The sequence below is a fragment of the Cinclus cinclus genome, chromosome 16, assembly GCF_963662255.1.
Source record: "Cinclus cinclus chromosome 16, bCinCin1.1, whole genome shotgun sequence".
In the NCBI taxonomy this organism is placed as follows: Eukaryota; Metazoa; Chordata; class Aves; order Passeriformes; family Cinclidae; genus Cinclus; species Cinclus cinclus.
In genome coordinates, this window is record NC_085061.1 from 7,778,660 (window position 1) to 7,801,366 (window position 22,707).

Here is a 22,707-nt window from a genome sequence, read left to right on the forward strand (position 1 = left end):
TCTCAATGAAGATGGAGAGGCTGTGGTTTCTCCCTGTTAGTGTTTGAGAACTGGCCCCAGGGTCTACCTGGTTGTCAACCAGAGCTCTTCAAGTTCTCTTGGCCCAGAATGGCCTTGAGGTGCTTTGCTGTTTACAACAGTGCACAAGAAGGGAGTAGGGAGGTAACTCTGGGCCAGGTAAATGGAATTATCTCTCCTGTACAGGGTGGAGACCGAGACTTAGCATCCTGTATTAATCCACCAGTTTCAAAAGTCTGTCGATGCATTTGAAATCTGATCCTAAATTCTTTGAAGTTATGCTTTTCACTGAATTTAGTGGAATTTCACACATTCTCTAATCTCTCTGGTTTTCTTTTTAAGCAGCCACTTGCTTTCATAAGACAGACATCCAGGCACCAGTGTTCTCTAACAACAATAAGGCTTGTAAGTGTGCAAGCACAAGAACAGAGTGAGGGGAAATGAAGGTAAATTATAAACGCCAAAAAACAACCATCTAAAAAAAACCCCAAACAAATAAATCTAATTTCTAATAAGAAATAAAATATGGCCACTTTGCATAAATTCAGTGCTATGGATTGACTCCAGATGCAGTCCAAAATTATTTTTAAAGTGCATGAAATCTATTTTTTACAGATGTGAACTAAGAAGCTTATGGAAAAACAGCCATAAAAAAACCTCTTCTTTAAAGTTTCAGTACGACATGCAGCACTGAACTGGAGGGTTACTTTAGACATGCTTTCAGGCAGCAATACCCTTGTGTAACACCAAGTGAGCTGAGGATAATTGTAATGAAACATCCTCCATGGCACCAGCTTTCCTTTCCTGTAACACAGCACAATTATGTAAGAAAAAAACACAGATTTATAGAATGAACTCTAAAGAGTGGTGCTCCACTGCAATAACAGGTTCAGTTCAGCACCTGTTGTACAGCTCAGAACTTATTTCTGTGTCTGAAGCAGAGAAGCTACAACTGAACAATTTGTTTCAGGTGCTGCAGTAACCTGCTCTCAGGCCTGGAGGGGGGGGAACAGGGAAGCACTTCTCGAGACAAGGAGAATAAACCACCCTGCAAACCTTTATTCCAGCTCATTCAGACTTGCTCAGATTTACGCCAGCTGAGATTCTGGCCCAAAGACTGGCAGAAAATGAGCTATCAGTGACCACAGATGGAAGGGCAGGACAAGGGAAGGGCTGAAAGAGCTTTTCAGAGCAATTCTTCTCCCTTCCTGTAAAAGCTGTAGTGCAGATCTTCAGTAAAGGTCCTTTGATTCCTGTTGAGCTCTGCTGGTCAGTACAAAGATGTGACCCTTTCTTAAGGTGGTCTTGTATCCATGGTCTAATGTGACAAAAATCTGCCAGAGGCAGGATAACCAGTCTTTTTTTTCCTTTTTTTAGATTTCCTTTCCCTTGCTTATTGGTTATGGCTTAGTTTGCCATACTTAAGCTTAGTTAAATTTACTGGAACCAGCATTTTACCTCACATGTTCACTGTGAAGAGAACCTTGTTTCCTTTGCATTAAAACTCCATGAAATTTAGGTGTTTTATAAATGAGGAAGCTTTCCTGGTCTACCTCCGTTTACATAATTACCATCCTCTTTAGAGTTAGATAAACCAGGAACATCTCAATGTGTAATTTCTAAAGGTAAACCCGAGTATTTAATCTACCAGTTTCTGAGGTTGCTCCCGAGATCCTGGCGAGCTTCTCCATGGCCAGCAGGTGACAGTCTCAGCAACAGAAACCCTGAGCACATCACGAAGAGAGGATTGTTCAATCATCTGTGAGGATAAAAAAATATGGGGGTTTTTTTGTGGTTTTTTTTTTGTTTGTTTGTTTGTTTTAGATATATAAACAGTCCACAACTGGGGGCAATATTTTTCACCAAACATGCCAATAAAGAGAAAGACCAGAAAAAATTCCGGGTGTGATTTCTCACTTCCCTGAGAAGATATTACAGATAAGGGCATTAATGACACTGCAGTCAAGAGGTACCAGCACCATTCTTAGCAGCATTCAGAAAAAATCCCTTTACACCTTAGTGTAGGTGTGAAAACAGCAGATGTAAATAAAAGCACTTATAAATCAAGCCTATCTGAAGCATAAGTGCTTTCAAGGGTGGCACAGTTTTTCTGGCTGATATCTTTAATGTGTTGAGGAGGGAATGGGATGTAGAGAATCTCTATGTGCATTGTTGGTGACTGTAAAAATTCCCTGCAGCAGTCACCCGAGGAAACCTCACTGCACCCAGCACCATCCCCAGCCACACACCAGAAGCTCAAGGTTCTCCAGCAGAAGTTGCTGTTCTTGGCCATGGTCACTATCTCCCCAACATATTCAGTTTTAAGGAAGTTTTCTCATGCTCAGAACAGAAAGCCACAAATCATTTGCTTGATCTAATTTATTTTAATACAACTGAGACTTTGCCTGTACAAAGGTCAAGTATAAATATCTTTTAAATCTAACTGGCTTGGCCAGTTTGAGATTTATCTAGTCAGAGCCTCAGAGAGGCTATAGCAATAACTCAATATACCAGAGATATGCTGATTTAAATATCTGTCTCTGGTGGTTTTTCTTGTGAAATTAAGATTTGAAGGTGTGCAAATTCCCAATCATAAGGATTTTAATCACATGCCTGGTGTCACAGACCATCGTGATTCAAATTGAGTTTTAACTGAATTTTACCAGCTTCATTAAATCAGAAAACTTGTCCATGTTTCTCTACAGTTTAAAGAAAACATTTATGCATTACTAGTGTGATAAAGGAATGTGTTGAGAAAACAAATACTATATTGACTGCATTGTGAGATTTACATCACTGCATCACTGCTCCCTTGTCCTGGTGCTCAGAGCTGTGACTGTCAAATGGAGGAGACTCCCTGCCTTCCCACACAGTCTGTGTCCAAACAAGTGATGGGGTGACCCACAGGACAGGTTGTATTTACTACCAAACAGAAAAGGAATTGTTAGTAGGTGCACTGTTGTAAAAGGGTGTCCTTACCTTGGTTTGTTTAACCCAAGCTGACAAAACAGGTATAATTTGGATTTGAATGTGAATGTGACATCCAATACTATGGCCATTTACCCACAGCCTCTCTCCTGAGAGCAGCCTTCCTTTGTGCCATGGATAGAAGTTTTTCCAGATTATGTTTCTCCATAATGTTTCAATAATTCTTTCTTTCTCTGTCCTCCGTGCATCCATCTCCTTCCTGACACCCATCTTTTTCTTCATAGTCATTTCAAGATTTTCCTTCTTTCATTTCCCCTTCTCCCGTTTTCCTCACAAGCCCCATTTGGTGACTCAGACCCATTTCACAGAAATCTGTGGAGAGCAGACTCTGCCCTGGGCAGTGCCAGGAGCAACTTGTGGCAGTCCCTGCAGTAACAGAGAAACCATCCCACGGTGGTCACACAGATCTCGCTGTCTCCTTGATGCTGCCAACCAATGGGAGCACCAGGATTTGTATCCTGCCCTGAGAAAAAGCAGGGCAAGTATTAGACAAACTAATCACGCTGCAGGGATTTGTGTAATGAAAAGTACCTCTGCTCAGGGCTCAGAAATGGTGTGAATCAACTGCACACCAGTGCTAGGGGAAAATTCACCTGGTATCTCCTTATTGTCTTCTGTCATATTCATTATTGCAGCATCTCAGCCTCTAGGAACAGATACCAGAGCCCAGGCAGCCCGTGGTGAAGGCACAGGGTCTGTCTCAGGACAATCTAAAGTGATTTACCCAGGGCTGGCTCCCCCTGTGCTGTGCAGCCCTGTCTGTGCCCGGGGCCTCTACGCGCTCCCTAATGCAAACACAGTAATGCAGACTTAATGATCGCTGTCATTTCCATGTGCCTACTGCTGATCTCTTAATGAAATATTCCACTCAAATTGCACTGGCACAAGCACAGGTCCGTGCTGGCAGGAGCTGCAAAACCGGAGTACCCAGTGAAAAGGTTCTGCGTTACAAAGGAAAGCTGGTAGTGAAACGCTGCTTGACTGTTTTTGTGCCTGCTCCTGCAATAAACACAACACCTGCCAGGCTTTCTGAAGGGTAAGGAGAGAACAGAGGGTGGAAATTGCTTTTATCTCAGGTTGGCGTATGGGAAAACCAGATGAAATGAGGACGACAGTCTGTGGGGATATGGATTTAGCATTCATGGCTGGGTGAGTGGTGTCCACTCAGCTCTGCTGTAACAGCCTTGCTCCCTCCTGTCAAATCCTGCTGCTGTAGAACAGAAACATTGGGAACCTGCAGCACCACACAGACTCTTTGTTTACCCATTGTCACAAGCAGTAAACCAAATATTGGTGGAGGGAAAGCTAAAAATCTGTTCAATGTGTGTTGTAGGAAATAGGACTAAAATTACTGAAAAGCAGTGGGGTTTTTTAAAGTTGACTGTATTGTACACTGAGCCCAAAACAAAGACAAACAGATATCATACATGTTCTTCACTATTCCAGAGATGAACAAAAGCATTGAGCTCACCTTTCTTTAGGCCATCAGCTCTAGCAGAATTGCATAAGCGAAGGTCTCTAAATTCTGCCTCTACTTCAGCCTTGCACACCTCACCCCTTCCCCAGTCTCCTACAAGCACTGATCACATGCAAGCAGTTGCTGGCTGAAGGCACTGCAGGGTCCCAGGAACTGATGTAGGAGTGGAGAGCACCATCTGAAATCAAGGAATTCACATAGTCTGCTTGGGTCACAGCACCCACTCCATCCTTCTACCTGCTCTCTCACAGTCAGGAAATGCTGAAGGTGCTGATGAGTTTGTGGTTGACTGGTAGAAATATTTTTCCCCTAAATAAAAGCCTATTTTAAGAATATATTTTTTTCAAAGCTAACTAGGTGGAAAGTTATGCAACAGGAGCTGTGATTTAGTCCAGCTACTCTACCAAGTCCTCCTATAATTTCCTGGATGATTTGGAGTCCTGTCCTACATTTTTTCATGGTAGCTAACACTAAAAACTGCTTTGGCAGGAGAGAAATCAGCCCTATTCAGTACTGATCCACTAGTAACCTTGAGAGGGGTATTATCTTCCCTGTTGTATCAATACAAGGCAAATGGGGGAGGCAGTTTCCTTTAGGGAACCAGGGCTGTGTTAGAGACACAGGAAGAAGGGAACAATGCCCAAGATTTGCATTTGCTGAAGGGCTCAGCACATTGCTCCCTTGTGAGCCGGCCAAGACCGACAGCACATGAATCCTTGTGATTCATCCTTCCCCCTGGTCTACCTCTCTGTATCCAGCACGGCACAGAGAACTCTGTGTGTTTACTTATACACAAAAGGGTCTTTACTTGGTACTGTAGTATTTGGGTGCTTGGCTCAGGCTCCCAAGATGGAGCAGGGGTACAGACTGATCTGTTGAACCAGTATTTTCCACTTTTCTGCCAGACTGCTGGGTGACCTTGGGCAGTTTACAACAACTTCACCTCTCACCACCTCAGTTTTTGTACAATTATCCCGCTTAACTTCATGAATGGAGTGTAGCTGTGAACTGATGCAAGGGCAGGGTATGTTGTTCACACGTGACTCAAATAAAACCCGTGCCTAAAACCTGAAAGCAGCAAGTAAGAGAAATTGAGAAAGAAAAGAGCAGAAACGTGAAATTGTTCCTCTGCCTCAGCTTTTCTCCTCCTGCTGCCCTTCCTAAACATAGGCAATTACAGACCAACCCCATCATCCAATTTGCTCCATGTCAGCCACGCTAAGTTCAGGTTATCCCCCAAGGCATCATAAATGACAGGTAAATAAGCCCACATATGTTAGGAAGAGTCTCTTTAAAGATTACAGTTCTGCTGTGCTGAAGAACACACATTTCAGGGCAGGTATTTCCCTTCGGAAGGCGCTGGATATGGAAACCTGGCAAGAAGGGCAGGTGTTCAGGAAGGACATATTCCAGACACTCCTCGGTGCTGATGCCATGTCAGCTGTGCCTGCCCAGTCTGTCCAAAGTGTTTTAAGGGTAAGCATAACCCAGGGATGCAGGGCATGGTGAGGCAGCCAGTCATGGATGTGTCGGGCAGATGGACTCTAAGCTGTTGTAAAACCTCATGAGTTCCTGCTGCTCAAGAATATAATATACAGAAGCTGTCTTTTTCTCCTCCAAAAAACTCCCGGAGTTCATAGGAAGCCCTGTCTACAGCTTACGACCGTCTCAGGGTTGTACTATGGAGAGGCTGAAAAGCAGGACAGCAGCTGCCCGTTGAGGGTAGGAGGCAGAGACGGAGCAGTGCCCAGCACCGCCTTTGCAGGGGCTGATCCTGCGTGTGAAGTGCCACTTGCACCGTACACAGGCTCCCAACGTTTCCCCTTCCAAGTGTTTGTTCGCCTGTCGTCTCGGGCTGCGGCAAGTCGGAAGCAGCGCCCGGGGAAGGTTTGAACGTATCCAGCCCCTTTCAAAATCCCCCGTTGTCAGAAGGCTGAAAACCCCCACACCTGGCCATAGGTGCGTGCACGCGCAGCCAGCCTGCCCGGGCGAGGGTTCCCAGCCCTTGGCTCTCGCACTCGTTTGCGGAGACGGGAGCAGGCAGGAATGCCGGTCCCCGTGCCTGCTGCCCCCCGAGCTGCGTCCCGCCCTCCTGTCCCCTGAGCGCGCAGGGCTGCGGCCGTGCCGTGTCCCCGTGTGCAAGTCCGCGCTTAGGGAGCCGATGCGTGCCCGGCTGCTCCCGCAGCGCGGAGCGCGAGGCAGCGAGCGCGAGGATGCGGTAGCGCGCGTTTGAGGGGGCGCGGGAGCAGCGCGTGTGAGCGAGTGCGCGCCCACGCCCTCACCGCGCCCCCTCCCCTGGGGGCCGGGCAGCTCCACGCGGCCGGAGCGCCCCGGTGCTGTGCGGTGCCCTGCGCCTGTCCCCGGGCTACCCCTGCCCCGCCGAGCAGACTCGAGCCGGGCCAAGGGAGCCGAGCCGAGCCGAGCCCGAGCGGGGCGGGGCGGGGCGGTGGGAGGGGGCTGGCGGCGGGGCCGGAGCGCGGCGGAGCGGCGGGGGCAGAGCGCGGCGGACACGGCTCCGCTCCGCTCCGCTCGGCTCGGCGCGCACCGGGGCCGAGCGCTCCGTGAGCCGCCGCGGGGGCGGCCGGCGCTGCGCTCGCTCCCCGCCGCGGAGCCGGGATGTGACTTGCGGAGGGCTGGCGGACAGAGCTGCCCCGCCGCCCTCGGCCGCAGCAGATAGCGGGTGAGCCGGCGGCGGGCGGGGGGGACAGCGGACCCCGGGCCGGCTCCGGGGGGACGCCCGGGGTAGGGCTGCGGGCCGGGGGCACGTAGAGGAGCCGCTCACCCGGCTCCGCGCCCAGCGCTGCCCGCAGAATTAGCCCGGTGGCCGCCAGCAGACAACAGGCTGGATAAAGGAATTCTGGGGGGGATTAGAGGGGATATAGGGCAGGACGGGGGGGCTCGGAGCAGGGGGGTGCGCTGCGGGGAGCGGAAGGCTGGCGAGGGGGCAGCGGAGTTCGGAGAGGATGGGGAAGAGCGGGGACAGACGGGGGAGGGGGGGGAAGAGACTGGAAAAAGAAACCGAAGAGAGAAAAGAGCGGAGGCTGAAGCGGGATAGGTATTGTCCAGGAGGAGGAGGTTGCAGGCGGATTAAGGCGAGCCGCGCACCGGCCGTTCGGAGGGGTCGCTTGGCCTCGCACCGCGGTCGTGCGGGGTAATCGCAGCCAAGCCCGGCACCTCATCGCAGTCCCCAGCGGGAGCCCAAGGGCAATGGCAGGGAAGAGGCCGAGGGGGAAGAGCCTTTTGTTGGCCCCTGGCCGCCGCGGGGCTGGCGGGAGCTCCGGCTGGGTGCGGGTGCGCAGCAGTTTTCTCTCCAGTTAATAAAAGCCTTGTCTCTGCGTTACCTCTCCGCAAAGCCACGCACAGAGAGGATTTATCACTTATGTGAACCCTTTGTTTACACCTGCACTTAATGTTTATCCCAACGCTAACAGGATTTCCTGCGTGCTGAACCTATACACCCAGCTTGGTGATCAGCGCTAGTACCGAGCAGCTGTTTAACGGGGATACCCTTGCTTCTTACCAGCAGGGAATATCAGGGTTGTCTCGCTACATCAGGAGAAATCAGCTGACAGACCCCATCTGCTAGACGGCTATGACATTAATAGAAACAGTGTAAGAATTAGCAAAGAAAATAAAAACATTTATTTCTGTCATTGATTGCTGTCAGTTGTGAATTCAACACCAGGTACTATGGTCAGAAGTACCTAGGCACGTGATACACAGATTATGACCAAAGGGAATTGAACTCCTAGAAAATTAGATAATTTCATAGGGTATTCAGTATCACAAAGTATTTCTAAATGAAAGCAATACTTTTTCTACGTGTCCTTTTGGAGTGGGGTCTTGCCTTCTGTAACCATGAGGCTATAACAGAGCATGATGTGTATCTAATGCAGGGGCTGTCAAAATCACTGCTGTATTTTTGCCTACAAAGCAAAATTGTACTATTAATTATTATTCTGGAAATACATCTCTTGAGCAGTCTGATCTCAGCTTGGCTGTTGCTGCTTTGTTATCAGTCCTGGAGCTCATTCCTCAGTTCTGATCAAAAGCAGCTGGCAGAGATCCTGTGTTGTGATTAATTCCTCACTCACTCACATTTCTCCACAACACTTCGTGGTGGGGGTGGTTTTCTTTTGGAAATTGCACAGTGAACCAGTCCTCTGCCTGTGTGGCAGAGCAGGTTACTATTTGTGCTGCTATTGCTTATTACTAGACTGTTTTTCTTCTCTGCCATTGAATGCATCTCCCTGTGTCAGCTGACTAACATTTGAAGTTCAGGTACAGATACAGGATAGGGGGAGCAGATAATGCATCTAACCATGAATAGCCTAGCCTCAAGTCTTTGCACAATTACAATTTTATTCTGTATACATATTCTCTAGCAGCATACAGCCGTGGTTTTTTGATCCCTTCCCAAGCTTTCGTCAGAAGACTTTAGCTACAGAAAGCCTCATTGATTTTTAACCATGACAACTTTTTGATGACAACTGTGAGATTTTCTGTTTCTGCTTAGTTGCTTGTAATTGTAGTTTGTACCCACTGGGACAGCTTTGTGTCTGCAATTTCTGTAGTGACTCTCTATACTAGATAATGTAATGAAGGGGACACAACATTTTCTCTGCAGAAAATAGTGAAGTTATTACAGCTGACATTGAGAGCAGATTTTGAGCCAAAAATTGAATACTGGATTTGAAGCTGTCCTGCTAATTGTTTGCTGCTTTTGCCTAAAATGTGTAAGGCTTATTGATTAGAATATTGATTGTAAATGTTCCTGATTGCTCTGGTTTCAGGTATGTTGCCTTAATGGCTTTACTGAAATAAAATTTTGGAGAGTAATCTGGGGGGAAAAAAAAATCTGAAGTTGCTTTTGTTGCCTGTGAACAGTTCGTTGAGTATGTGGGGGTGTATGGGTGCCACTGACTGTATCTGTGCTGGAATGTTCCTGTGGCATTCCTGTGTTACTGTAGTTCCCTGGCAGGAGAAGTGAAGTGCCAGCCAGTAGAGCACTGTTGTTACTACTGTGAGGTTACATAACTTTAGTAATAGCTAATCTAGACATAAAGAGGTAAAAAAATGCTCTTCCTCTACAATTACTGATTTAAGTAACAACCAGCAAGCATGTGCAGTAAAATTTTACTATAGAATCTCAAGAGGCACAGAACTCTGCCATCCTACCCACTGCACAGGCTTAAGGAAGATGCTATTTTAATACAACCCCCATAATGATGTGGTGTTTTGGTGTTGTTTTTTTTTTTTCTTTTCTTTTTTTTTTTTCAAAAACAACTTATCTGGGAAAAAAACCCTCACATTTTTCCCTTAAAATGATTGAATCTGTGGCTTTAGCTAAAGTTGTGGTATTCACTTGCCAAATTTGTGTGTTGTAATGCAGTGTTTTCCCTTGTTTTTACAACTGTCTGTCTTCAGTGCTGAGTATCAGCACTAGAAAGAGGATTTTTTTTGGCTGGTAGTATCTCAAGGGGTGGATTATTAATATTGCCTGTTTTTTACCCAGGCAGGAAGAAATTGATAATAAACAGGTTAGAAACTAACTGCTTTGTTGATAGAAGTTAGGAAGTTCTCATTTGGAGACTTCAAGCCTTGCCTGCCAGCTTTGGTCTGGGCAGGATCTAGTGTTTAGTGAGACTCACTGACATTGGGTAGGAAATTATTTCACACTAGGAATAACTGTCAGCAGTCCTAGAGATTTCTTGGTCAGTCCTGTGGCTGTCCAGTACCATTCTAAGAGGACCACTGATTATGTCCCATCAGCTTTCCCAAAAGTAGGAAGTAACTTGGGGAAATTCCTCTTGAGTTGAACACCTCTATATTTCAGAATATGTATTTTGAATTCTGAATGTATTTGGTCACAGCTTAATTCCCCCTTTCCAAAACCGACCACTTCTTCATGGAGGGGGAAATACTCAAATTCATTAACCCTCCCTTCCCCCTCCCAAACACTTCCAAATAGGAAGAGGAAACAAATGATGGTCTGACAATATGACTGCTTACCCATGCAGCACAATCTCCATGGAAACAGACTGTCCTAGAATAGCTCAATCACATGAGGGTTACATGACATGAATAAAGTAACCAGAAAACTGGAAAATATCTTAGAACTGAGGATACTCACACTTAATTCATTACCCCCCAGGTCTTTGGAGAGTAGCTAATAAACAAAGCTACTATTGAAAGCAATTTAGTCCATGCTTATAATTTGTAAGTGATGGGATAGTGGAAAATTAACATGACCTCTCACTTCAGGACTCATTGTTTCTAGTTTGGGTGACATTTAGAATGAATTTTGAATCATTTTCCACATGACCTCCTACTTCTTTAAATGGTACCACTGTTTTGGAGCATTGCCTTAGTAAACCCCAGTGGATTTTCCCCCTTTGTGTCAGCAGGCACTGACCATTTCACACTTTTTAGGATGTTTCAAACACGCTAAAGAAGAAATTCAGTCGTTGCAGTGGGAATTGGCTGCACGTAAAAGGAATTGGAGAACTATCTTTGGAATGTTTTCTTCTAGTTAATTATGTACTCAAAGGGCAAGGAGATTTACTGAGTGTATATTCAATACAAAAATGAATATATTTCACTGATGATTAGTTTTCTGTCTGTAAAGTCAGTGTTTTTAACATGGGTGTTGTGACAGAGCAATTGAAAAACCTGTTACACAAATCAGATATAAACAAGTGTATATTCTACCAATCCACCATCAAGTGAATTACAGATAGGTAGAAAAAACAAATTATGTGTCCTTAGCAGGTCATTGCATCGTTAGAACATTGCAGCCCTTCCAATAGTGCAAAGATTAATTTCTGTGGGCTGGCAGAGGTTGCCCAGTACCCATTTCCTGTTTGTCCAAGCCCAGATCACATTATTTGTCACAGCTTCCTCTTCTGAGATGAAGGTTTGTAATAGGATGTTTTGTATCCTGTGTGAGTGAAGACCATCGAGCCATTCCATGTTTATATTGGTATGTTTGCTATCTTGGTGCCCCTGATAGGAAACACCAGAATCTTCACCATCTGTCTCCTGATAGAGGCTGAAAATGGCCATTGGTCATTACACAGTGAAACAGTGGTTTGAAGATTCAGATCCTCAGGATTTAACTTTGGTCATTACAGGTCTGTAAAGCACATTACAGGATTGTAATGCATGAGCAAATCCATGGTTCTCAGCTCTAAGACAGTACAGTTTCAGACAGTCTATATAAATAGTTTTTGTCTTGGTTATGACTGATTGTGCTCAATGCAACACTGCACCACTACTTCAAATAATTTTCAATTCTCATTAAAGTTTTCAAACTTTTCATTAAAAGCAGTTCTAGCCTACAAAATCTCTTTGGACAGGTAACCATTTAGGGCTGTTGTATGGCTTACAAAAGAGCTCCTGATAGTTTCTCTGATTTTCACTTTGCATCCTAAACACGTCCCATGATCTGTGTGACTCACATTGACCAACATTACTGCCTGTTCATGTGGTGCTTCTCTTCCTCGTGGTCATACAGTACAAGTGGGAGTCTGAAACGTTCCTCACATCAATGAGGAAAATCCTGCTGGAACCTGCAGCACTAACTGCTAGTGAAGGTTAACAGAGTCAGGTTTCATATCTGCTCCACACAGGGTTTACTCCTGACTGCCCTTACAGGGTGGCTGTGGCCCAGGCAGACTCTGAGTTAAAGGTTACATTTTTTAACAATCTGCTTTGTTTAATAAAAGCAAATGCCATAATGTGTATTTTTAAAGCACCTAACCCATGTTCTTCCTAAAACTAAGTTGGGATTTGTCTAGGCTTTTGGTCCTGATGGTCAAGTGGGATGTGTTGTGTTCCTGGAGAGTTTACCATTGTCCACTCTCTGGATCCAAGAAAGTGATGTCTAGTTTTTGTTATTTGTTTTCTTTGAATGGCTTTGGACTGGCTAAGAAGCACAATGAGGCATTCATTTTTGATTAGTTGATTGATGACACTGCATGTGTGCACCATTGTCACAGAATATGAGATTTTTCTTGACTACCATTCTCATTTCCAAATGAAATCTAATATCTGGGCTTTGAAAGAGGATGAAAGAAGTGAATATAATAACTGCCTATTGACTGAGCATGAAAACAAGATTCTTCTCTTTTTTAAAGAATGTACAATGCTTATTTTCCTTTGATTGTTTTATCTTTTAAAAAGTAATAATTTAAAAAGTGGTTTTGACTCTGCCTTTGTTCCAGTAAAAGGAGCAAGGCTGTGGCACACTCTGATTGTGATATAGCTTACACCTGCATCAGGCCCTGCAACTTAAACACGCTTTAAACACTTTGATTTGAGTGGGGTATTACATTTGAACAGGTAGTAAGTGTCTAAGTATTGCAGATAATGTAATATTTGCAACAGGATACATAAATTTTTCTGGCTGTATTTTAGCCAGTTGCAGGGTCAGAGTTTGGAAATGTTTTCAATCTGTGCAAACAGAGCAATGAGTCATTTTGCATTCTGAATACAACAGGCAAAAGCAGCTTTTGGGAGGGCAGTGAAGGGGGCTGGGGGGAGGCTGTGCCAGCTGCAGATCCACTGCAAAAGCTGTAAACATGGGCTACTGAAACAAGCTGGGCTTCAGTGGCTCTGAAATCCTCCAAACTCAGCTCCAGCTAAACAAATATTTTGTTGTTTCAGACAGAAAAATGAAAACCTACCCAGCCATTGGCTTCTTCCTCTTCTTCGTGATCAGCTATGGCTCTTCAGAAAACTCCAGTACTCCTCAAGGGTGTGGGCTGGATCTCCTCCCGCAGTACGTTTACCTGTGTGACCTGGATGCCATTTGGGGGATTGTTTTGGAGGCGGTTGCGGGGGCAGGTGTGCTGACCACGTTACTGCTGATGCTGATTTTGCTGGTGAGGCTGCCCTTCATCAAGGACAAAGAGAAGAAGAGCCCCCTGGGAATGCACTTCCTCTTTCTCTTTGGGACTCTGGGACTGTTTGGGCTGACGTTTGCTTTCATCATCCAAGAAGATGAAATGGTGTGCTCCACCCGAAGGTTTCTCTGGGGAGTTATCTTCGCTTTGTGCTTCTCGTGCTTGCTAGCCCAAGCCTGGAGACTTCACAAACTCGTTCGCCACGGGAAGAGCCCATCTGGCTGGCACCTGGCTGGGGTGGCCATCTGCCTGATGCTGGTGCAGGTCATCATCGCGACCGAGTGGCTGATCCTGACCGTTGTCAGAGATAACAAGCTGGCCTGCAGCTATGAGCCCATGGATTTTGTGATGGCTTCCATCTATGTTATGTTCCTGATGGTGTTTACCATGGGATTTTCATTTTTCACTCTCTGTGGGAAGTTTAAGAAATGGAAGAAAAATGGAGTATGCCTCATTATAACCCTTTTCTTTTCCATTCTGATTTGGGTAGCCTGGATGACCATGTACCTCTTCGGGAATGCTGAGCTCCAGAGAAGAGACAAATGGAGTGATCCCACCCTAGCTATTGCACTGGTGTCCAGTGGTTGGGTGTTTGTTATTTTTCATGCCATCCCAGAGGTCCACTGTACCATCCTTCCATCACAGCAGGAAAACACACCCAATTATTTTGATACTTCACAGCCAAGGATGCGTGAAACTGCTTTTGAGGAAGATATACAGCTTCCTCGGAGCTACATGGAAAATAAAGCCTTTTCAATGGATGAACATAATGCAGGTAAAAATTGGCTAAAAAAGGACTCTGTTTTTGCAGTGTCAAGAAAACTCTCTGTATGAGAAATTTTTCAGGTGTTGAAAACTAAGGTCATGATGAATGCAATAATTTTCACATTACACTTGTTTTCCTTTTGCAATTTTTACTAAGATATCATCTAGTGAGGGAGAAGAATGAAAAAAATGCAGACAATACGTAGGTTAAAATGATTCTTCTGCATGTTGATTATTCTTTGAAAAACTGAACAATTTCAAATGCAAAGTCAACACCAAAAGAATAAAAAAAAAATCATTGTGGGAAAAATAACCTTTATTTTAAATAATTTAAATGACATTTTTTTGTAATTAGCAGTTATCAACATGTAATAATCATATTTTCCCAAAACCTCAGGAAAAAAAAAAGAAGTGGTTTATGTTACAAATTGCTCAGCCACTTTGAGCAACAAAATAATTATTATTAGTTATATTTCCATTAAAATGGATTTAGTGCCACTTTGTGTTCCTGTGGGGGAAAAAAATGCCAAGGGGCTTTTCAAAGTGGACAGTTCAAAGACAGCCTTTGTTCTGAAGGCCTGGGTGTCTGAGGTTTCATAGAGGCTTTCAGGTAATTTGCCTTCCTTGTTGTAAAACGATGTGTGCTGACATCATTAAAATTTGCAGTGGAAATGTTTTTGAGTAATTGCTGAAAGGTCCAGCAACAACTAGGTGCTTTAGAGATCCAAACCCTTGCTGAACATGGGAGCCATGTGAGAAATCCCAGGGATGCCTCTGTGAGCAGCAGTGGGGAGCAGGAGCCCCGTGGTGCTCTTAGGGGGGCTGTGGTCTGGTGCTGCCCCACATCTGGATGAAGGATTTTATTAAAAGTCACACTGATTTCTTCACTCTCATTGAGAACAATACTGGCCTGGTATCCCAGGCAGTAGTTGCCACATTGTTCTGGCACCCCCTGTAAGAAAGCATAGGGCAGGTGGTCCAGGCACTTCACCTTCCTATTCATCTTTTTGTGTATTTGATTTCTCTGGGTTTGATGTTTCCCTGGGTACCGACCAGACATGGAGGAAAAGAGCACTTTTGTTTGGCATAGTGTTGGGTCAGGAAGGAATTTTTTCCTCTAAGTTTTTTAGCAGGAAATTTAAAATTCTAGTAGGGAAGTTTTTTCTGTGAGCAGATACCATAAGAGCAGTGGCAAAACAAAGAAAAAAATCACATTGATAAAAGAATGGTTGTTATTACTAATGTTCCAAAGCAAGAGGCAGTTGCACTATGGACTGTTAAAAGCACTCTTTTTTTTTTTTTTTTTTTTTTAACTGTCCTCCATCCCCCATTAAATTAAAATCATAGTAAAGTAACTGCAGTGGCTTCAGTGAAGCTATTTCTGGCTAAGGCAGATCTAAGAACAAAATTGGATCTTTCACTTTGTATCATGCCTATTCATGGGTGTATTTTAAAAAAAGAACTGGAAGCTGCTTTTTGATCTAATCATTCAGTAATTAAGGTTTTTTTGTGAAATGGATAGATGTATGATAGCTATAAAATCATTATACTATTATAGTGCAATTTATGTTCTGTTTGAATCTGTCTGAATTATAGTACAATACAAAATAGATTTCCTTATCTGATGCCCTTATTAATGTATACTGTAATAAATGCCTGTCATTCCTTTTCTCATGGCATACAGAATTTTTAATATAACAAAACAGATTAAATATTCCTTTGCAGCAGTTCTTTAAGGACTGGCTTGGGACAGCAGGGTTTGGAAGCAAAACTTAATAGCATGGTAGATACTTAAAGTAAATACTTTAATAATAACCAAGTCACTAAGTCAAATCCCTGTGCTGATGGTTGTCAGTGGCCAAGCACCTGGAGTCTGTGAGCAATGGCTCTGCAGGTATGTAGAGAATGTTCCCTTCTTTCATCCATTTAATCAGATTCAATTTGAGAATTCATCATCAAGAGTTCAGAAATTATTGGAAGGGTACTTTCTCCAATTACTTTATACTTAAGAATGATGTTTAAGAATAGAAGATCCACTAGTTGTAAAGTTTGGGAGACATGATAAGCAGAAAACAGCTTCCTGACTGTAATACTTGTTTCAGTAAACAGCTTTAAATAGAAAACATGCCTGGACAAACATATTTTCCATTAATTCTTATTATTTCCACTAATACTTGTATAAAACAATTTCGTAACTTTGCTCTTTTTTAAGATTTTAAGCAGCATTTAAGAATCTGAACAGCGTTTAGGGTTCAAACAAGCATATGTCCTCCTTGATTCCTTCTTTCTTAGCAAAAATGTAGTTTCAAGTTATGAATTGCAACAAGAGCTGCTCCATTCCAGGAAAAATATTAAGCATTAATAAAGCAAACCTATTTTAAAGTCAGTAACTGAAACATCATTTAAACAGCATACTAATCTGGGATTTTAATTTTTATATGATAGGTTGAAATATCTCTTTAGAAGAGTTATTTTCATAGGTGTGCCTTCTAAAATTATATTAAAGTTCTTAGCCTGGACAAAGAGCAGTTGACTGAGTTCTCAGTGCTTTCTGGAAGTGCAGTGCACACTTCTGTAGGCAGAGAGAATTTGCCTTAAACAAGAGAAATCTGGATGTGAAATGTAGAATGCTGCAGCTGTCAGGAAACTCAAGCCCAAGCAGCTCTGGTATAATTAAATTTCATTTAATAACCTCTAGTACTACAGCCACAATCACAGCCAATGCCTAAAAGCAAAGTGAACAAAATCTAAAATGTGTTTAAAAGAGGCTTTGACACATTTGCTCAAATATCCTCATTACTGCTTGTTTTTTACATACACATACCCTATGCAAGTGGATTTATTTAATAGTAATGTAAAAAATACAAGGAAAAATGGTAAAACTGGTGTGAGAAAAAAATCCAAAAAGAGTATTTTGTCTACAAGCTTTGTCACAGATTCTCACATCAAAATAAGTGTAGCTGTTTGCAGTAATAGGGACAGACAGTTTAGCAATTTGAAATTGAATTTACTGGCTCTTTGAGATAGCTTTGAAATGACTGTGTATATTTTGTGTAAATATTCAGTATAAATATTTTAATGATGTTGAGCATGAGAAAGATTTTTTTGTGTGTGTGTGTCTGTGTGTGTACTAGCAAATACCAGTGCAATCATGTGTGTTTATCACACAAGAAGTAGTCAAATAGCAAAAGAAAAAAAAAAGTGTCCAACCTCGAGATGGTTAAGTATATAATTAAAAATACTTAGTTCCAGTTTAGGCATTTTCATAACTTTTTCTCCCAGTGTTCTGCAAAGTACGTAATTTTCAAATAGAGAGCAAGTGAGGGTCTGTATGTATCTGAAATCAACAGCTGAGCATTTGCAGGATGTAATTTCTAAATTTCCATGCTAAATCAGTACTGGTTTTCATCTTGGTGCACAACTCCCAACAAGAGGAGTACCAGTGGATAGAGGACAGCATATGGCAATAGGATCCATTTAAATCTTCTGCACAGAACAGCTACATTGGGGATAAATCCTGGCTTCATTAAAGTCTGTGCTGAAATTCTCATAATCTTCAGCTCATTCACGATTTCAGGCCGAGACTGTAGAATTGTAATTTGAATAAATCTAAGAGAAGTTCTTGCCCCAGGTGCCTGAACTGGGCATGTTTCTGTTTAGCAGCTGACAGATGAGTACTGCCTGTGGTGACCATGCACGTCATGTGGATAAATGAGCTCTGTTCCCTGGCCACGTCTGAGTTCAGTGAAGTCATTATTTACCCTCAAAATTAAAGAGGGAGTTTGTATGTGCCAATCCCCAGACTGCTTTAGAGAGAGCAGCATATCCCTCATATGCATAGCTCATTCAGAATTTACATCTTGAACCCAAACTTGTACTAAAATTAACAGGGAGACTGATTTATTCCTGGTATAAACATCCAAGAGGACTATCAGGGTCTTCTCTTTGGCTTCAGTGATTTGCCATGTTTAAGCTGTTCGAAAGCAATATTTACTCAATCTTTCTAGTTTCTCAGAGTAAATATAATCTGAAACATCTGGAAAATCCTTATATGCTAGTCATGCTGAAGAAATGCTCAGGGGGTTGTGAGCATTGCTCACTGGCTTGAGCAAGGCTTTGGAGCCCTGTCCACCGAGTTTGATAGAAAGCAAAATGTAACACATTTTACTTAACCCCACAGTATCCAGACCAACACAGGGAGCACTTTGCAAAACGCATTGTGCAAGGTTTGGTGACTAAAGACATTGAGCTCCCACTGAAATGAGATTAGGCAAGCTTCAAAAAATCTGTTCCTTTTTCCCCCTCCCTAGCAAACACTTTATTTAATGTAAATCTGGTTTTTCCGAGGTCCACAGCTAACATGTAAGAGAAACAGCTGTTCAAAAGCAAGGTGGAAGTTACAATCAGTGGCAAAGTTCCCAGGAACTGAACTGGGAAGGAAGATACTCTGTGATTGCACAGCGTTCATTGTGTTCTAAGAGTGATCTCTCTTTTCCAAACACAGCGCTAAGAACGGCGGGATTTCGAAACGGCAGTTTGGGAAGCCGGCCTAGTGCTCCTTTTAGAAGTAATGTTTATCAGCCTACTGAGATGGCAGTTGTGCTAAATGGTGGGACTGTAAGTATCAAAATGTGATGATTTAAGAAATCTTTGAAATGCACTGATATATACAACCGTCACTAATTGAAAAACCTGCTTTAGCTTATTCACAGCAGGGGGAAAGCTATAAATGAAAATATAAGGCAGCAAATATGCATGTAATGCTTCCCTTCCCTCTAGAAAATATGTAATTAGCAAGTATTTTGCATTTGTTTACTTTGCTATTCACATTTTGCAGTGCAGCTTTCGTGAACCGGTTTTTTTTGTGAGACAATATATTCAATGGCCCTTTCAAATTAAATTTGTGTTAAGATATTTAACATAACTATTAAGTGACACCATTTCTAATCTGATTTTCTTCAAGATGGTGTGAGTCACAGATGTTTTTAGGCAATACATTACTTTAAGTAATTGTTGCAGATAATGGTGGTCTCTCACATATATTCCATTTTCTTGTAAAATATATGTAATTCTTTGTAACTTACAGGTTTGTACATATTTTGAAAAGGGATTAATGAAAGAGGGATATAGAATATTTTAATGTTAATAGCATCAATTTTTCTTCTTTAGAGAATGGTTTGGCATGTCATTCTTTGATAGACCTGTATTTTTGCAGCCTGGCTGTTGTGAGGTTGGTTTAGTGGTGCCAAACAGACTTCAAAAACGTTTTTCACATTGTATCTGATTTTCACTTCAGACATTTCATATAGCAGGCATCCTATTGAAAAAGAAGAATTTTCATCCCCGCATTTTTCATACATATCTACATGCTTCTTAAAAATCTACTCATGAGCCAGTTTGTACTCATGTGAGTTGGGTTTTCTTTCTTTTGAATCATGAGCTGATTCCACAACTCAACCTCTACATTTAAAACCAAATAACATGAATTGATTGCAGGTCTGGTTTTGTTTTTAAGTAAGTAAAGTTTTGGCTGATTTTAGTGAACAAGAGGGACTAGATACAAGAATTCTCCTGTGTGGGTAACGTGTCAACTTGAGTAAAATGAAGAGGTTTGGCTTTGCTGTCAGGAATGGATTGCATCCTTCTGATGTTCTAATTCATCTTTGCCTGTTTTCTGATACTGGAAGGTGCAGCTCAGGGAGAAGGCAGTTAAAGGATAAGAAGCTTGACAATTTGGGGTTTTTATTTGTTTGTTTTGCTTGATTCTGAGTTAGATACAAAGCTCATGTGTATATAGTCATGGTTTTACAGACAGATAAATGCACTGTACGGGTGGAAGATGAGCTTCTTTGTATCATTTGGCTCTAGAACTACCATCTGGAAAGCTGTCATGTGCGTGTAGTGTGGTAACACTGATTTGTGAACAGTCTAGATCTCTCAGTTATGGGTTTATTATCCTTATTTCCAGATACCAACTGCTCCGCCAAGTTACACTGGACGACACCTCTGGTGAAAGGCTGTAGGCTGTAGAGAATAAGAATCCTTGTTGCAGATGTTGTTCCCTGGCAGTGTGTCTTTGAGGGGAGGAATCCGTAACAGTACCAGAACAAAGCAGCAAAACATCCAGCATCTTTCTAAATCCTACAGAGGATTTTGCCTAAATGTGAACGCCATTGAATGGAGAATTGCAAAAACAAAATTGTAAAACTGAAGCTGAATCTAATTTAAAACAGAAGTAGGCACACCGTAAATTGGAGAGGGAATACTGTATTCTGAAGTGTAAGATATTCTCTTGTCTAACTCGTGTGCCAGGCAAGCCTGGTTTGGTGGTTGCCAGCGGCTTGCTAAATACCCTCCTCTCACCCGAACTGAATTCATGTTGCCACAAGAGATTGCCACTATAGTGTGAAGACACGCAGGATTTCTTTCCGTTTCTCTCCTTTTCTTGTCATTGCCAAGGCCGCGAGAAGTCCCTGTTTGCTCCCTCCCTAGCTGTACTGTGCAGTCACACATCTCTCTGTGGCAGCTCGGTCCCCGCTGCTCTCTAGTCCCGTCCTCTGCTCTTCTGGAGGTGCAGTTGTGCAGGGGTACAAGGTCCGTGCGTGCTCCGTGCCTGTTCTGGGGGCAGAGCGGAGCGGCGCGGGTGCGGGCAGGCAGGGGCTGTGCTCGGCAGCTGGGAGCGCTGCCCTGCTCCATCCCGGCTGCGAGCGCAGCCCGCGCTCCCGCAGGCAGAGCCCGTCCTCGGGGGGACGCGTTTGTGCGGGGCTCGGCTGGGACGGCCGGGGCAGAGCGGGTGACAGCCCCGAGCCCCCTGTTCGCACGAGTCCCCTCGACTGCGGTTGTTTGTGCATTTAAATGTGGTGGTGCATTTTAGTGCCTAGAGAGTAGAATCTCTGTGCTGGAGGTGGTTTGTTGTTGTTTTTTGTTTATTTAAGGTGGTTTCTACCCTACTCCTCCCCATCCATTTTCTTGAGTTGATACAAGGCAGACTTTTCAAAGCTTTTCATCTTTGTTTTCTCCGGGTTATTTAAACTGTTCCCATTGCCCATTTGTTGTGCCATGTTTTTTCATTATGTTCAAGCAATCATTCCTTTCTTTAATATTTAATACATATCGGACATTGAAAACATCACTGTATCCTCACTGTTTGGCCAATGTTAATCTTAGCTTTCCTCAGTACTAAAAGCTAATTGTTTTTACTTGAAGGCATAGGAAACATATTACAATTAAACTTTGCAGATGCTGTAATAAATATATATATTTTCAAACTAAAAAAAAAATAAAATGTACAAATAACTGAATAGCTTAGTAGCTTCACAGAGAGAAGTTACTTGCTGTATACTGCAGAAGAAAGACAAGCTTTTTATTTTTCAAGAGTCTTCCTGATTCCTCATGTACCTCCATTTCTACTGAATTGGGAACCTAGTCCTGCAGACTTGTACTCCCACGAGTAGTCCCACCAACAACAGTAGGTCTACGTACAGGTACTGAGGCTGCAAGACCAGTCCCTAAGTGTTGCACACAGATATATGTGTGTATATATATATATACATATATATATATATATATATGGAAAAATATATATTGCCATTCTTGCCATGATCATCTTATGGGGTTTTATTTCAAAGCCCTTCTCCTCCAGAAGCAATGTTTTTCTGTCATGCATGAGTGAAGGAGTATGTCAGCTCCCCCCTGCCCTCCCCTCCTCGAGGCAAAGGAAGCATGTGCTTGTTTTAGGGATCCTTTATTTCATTTTGTACGTAACTAGATGGCCTTAGTAACCAAGTAGGGTAGGGGTGGATATTGCATGCTGTCCAGTGACTTAGAAATACATTTTGCTTGTTATGAGCAGACCTTTGATCAAAAAGATAATATTTAAGATAATGATAGCCACCCAGAAGACATATAATTTGGAACAATAAAAAAACTATTACCATCACTTGCCTGAAGAATTTTACTTTTAAAAGCCAGTTAGAAAAATAATCCCTCATAAAACTCTTATAAAAACATATAAGATGACCATGGCATAAGTGGTAGGACAGCTTTCTTTTAAAAGTTTATCATGCTACAACCAAGACTTATAAATTATAATACACATTTTACAGACCTTTGACAAAATCTATACAAGACATAGTTATCTTAAGAAGCTTTCTTTTTCTTTTTCTAGATATGACTGAATTGATAAATAGAGTTCCCAATCCTGCTTCTGATGAAATTGTTTGGAACTTTAGGGCTTAATGCAAAGATATGGCCAGATCTTCCAAACTGCGATTCACATGACTAGTCTCACTGGGTTGGTCATGTGGACTGTTCAGTGAATTAAAAATTAGCAGGATTGGGTTTAAAGTGTGGTGGTGAAAGTGTGGCAGTAGATTTAGGAGGGTCTTTATTTTCCAACTTTATACAATTAGTAATGAGCAACTTTTTTTTTTGGTATGTCACTAGTCTGTGATGTAAAATACCCCAAAATAAAACTGTAATTGAAGAAAGGCACCTTTATGTTAACTTATATTTTTGTTAATAGGGTTTACTTTTGCCTTTTTTGAAAGCTTT

At 42.7% G+C, this 22,707-nt stretch overlaps 1 protein-coding gene across 1 annotated transcript; it reads left to right on the forward strand.

The window, feature by feature from the left end:
- The first annotated feature begins 13,143 nt into the window (after positions 1-13,143).
- Positions 13,144-20,167, forward strand: GPRC5B (G protein-coupled receptor class C group 5 member B). The gene is made up of 3 exons (XM_062503767.1): positions 13,144-14,164; positions 18,659-18,771; positions 20,123-20,167. The coding sequence occupies exons 1-3, from the start codon at positions 13,159-13,161 to the stop codon at positions 20,165-20,167; spliced, it is 1,164 nt and encodes a 387-aa protein (XP_062359751.1). The 5' UTR covers positions 13,144-13,158.
- Positions 20,168-22,707: the final 2,540 nt, after the last annotated feature.

Bases quoted from the DNA above. Each gene is read 5' to 3' on its own strand.
- GPRC5B (XM_062503767.1), top strand. From the start codon at position 13,159: ATGAAAACCTACCCAGCCATTGGCTTCTTCCTCTTCTTCGTGATCAGC. The intron at 14,165-18,658 runs GTAAAAATTGGC...TTCCAAACACAG, and splicing joins AATGGATGAACATAATGCAG to CGCTAAGAACGGCGGGATTT. The intron at 18,772-20,122 runs GTAAGTATCAAA...CCTTATTTCCAG, and splicing joins TTGTGCTAAATGGTGGGACT to ATACCAACTGCTCCGCCAAG.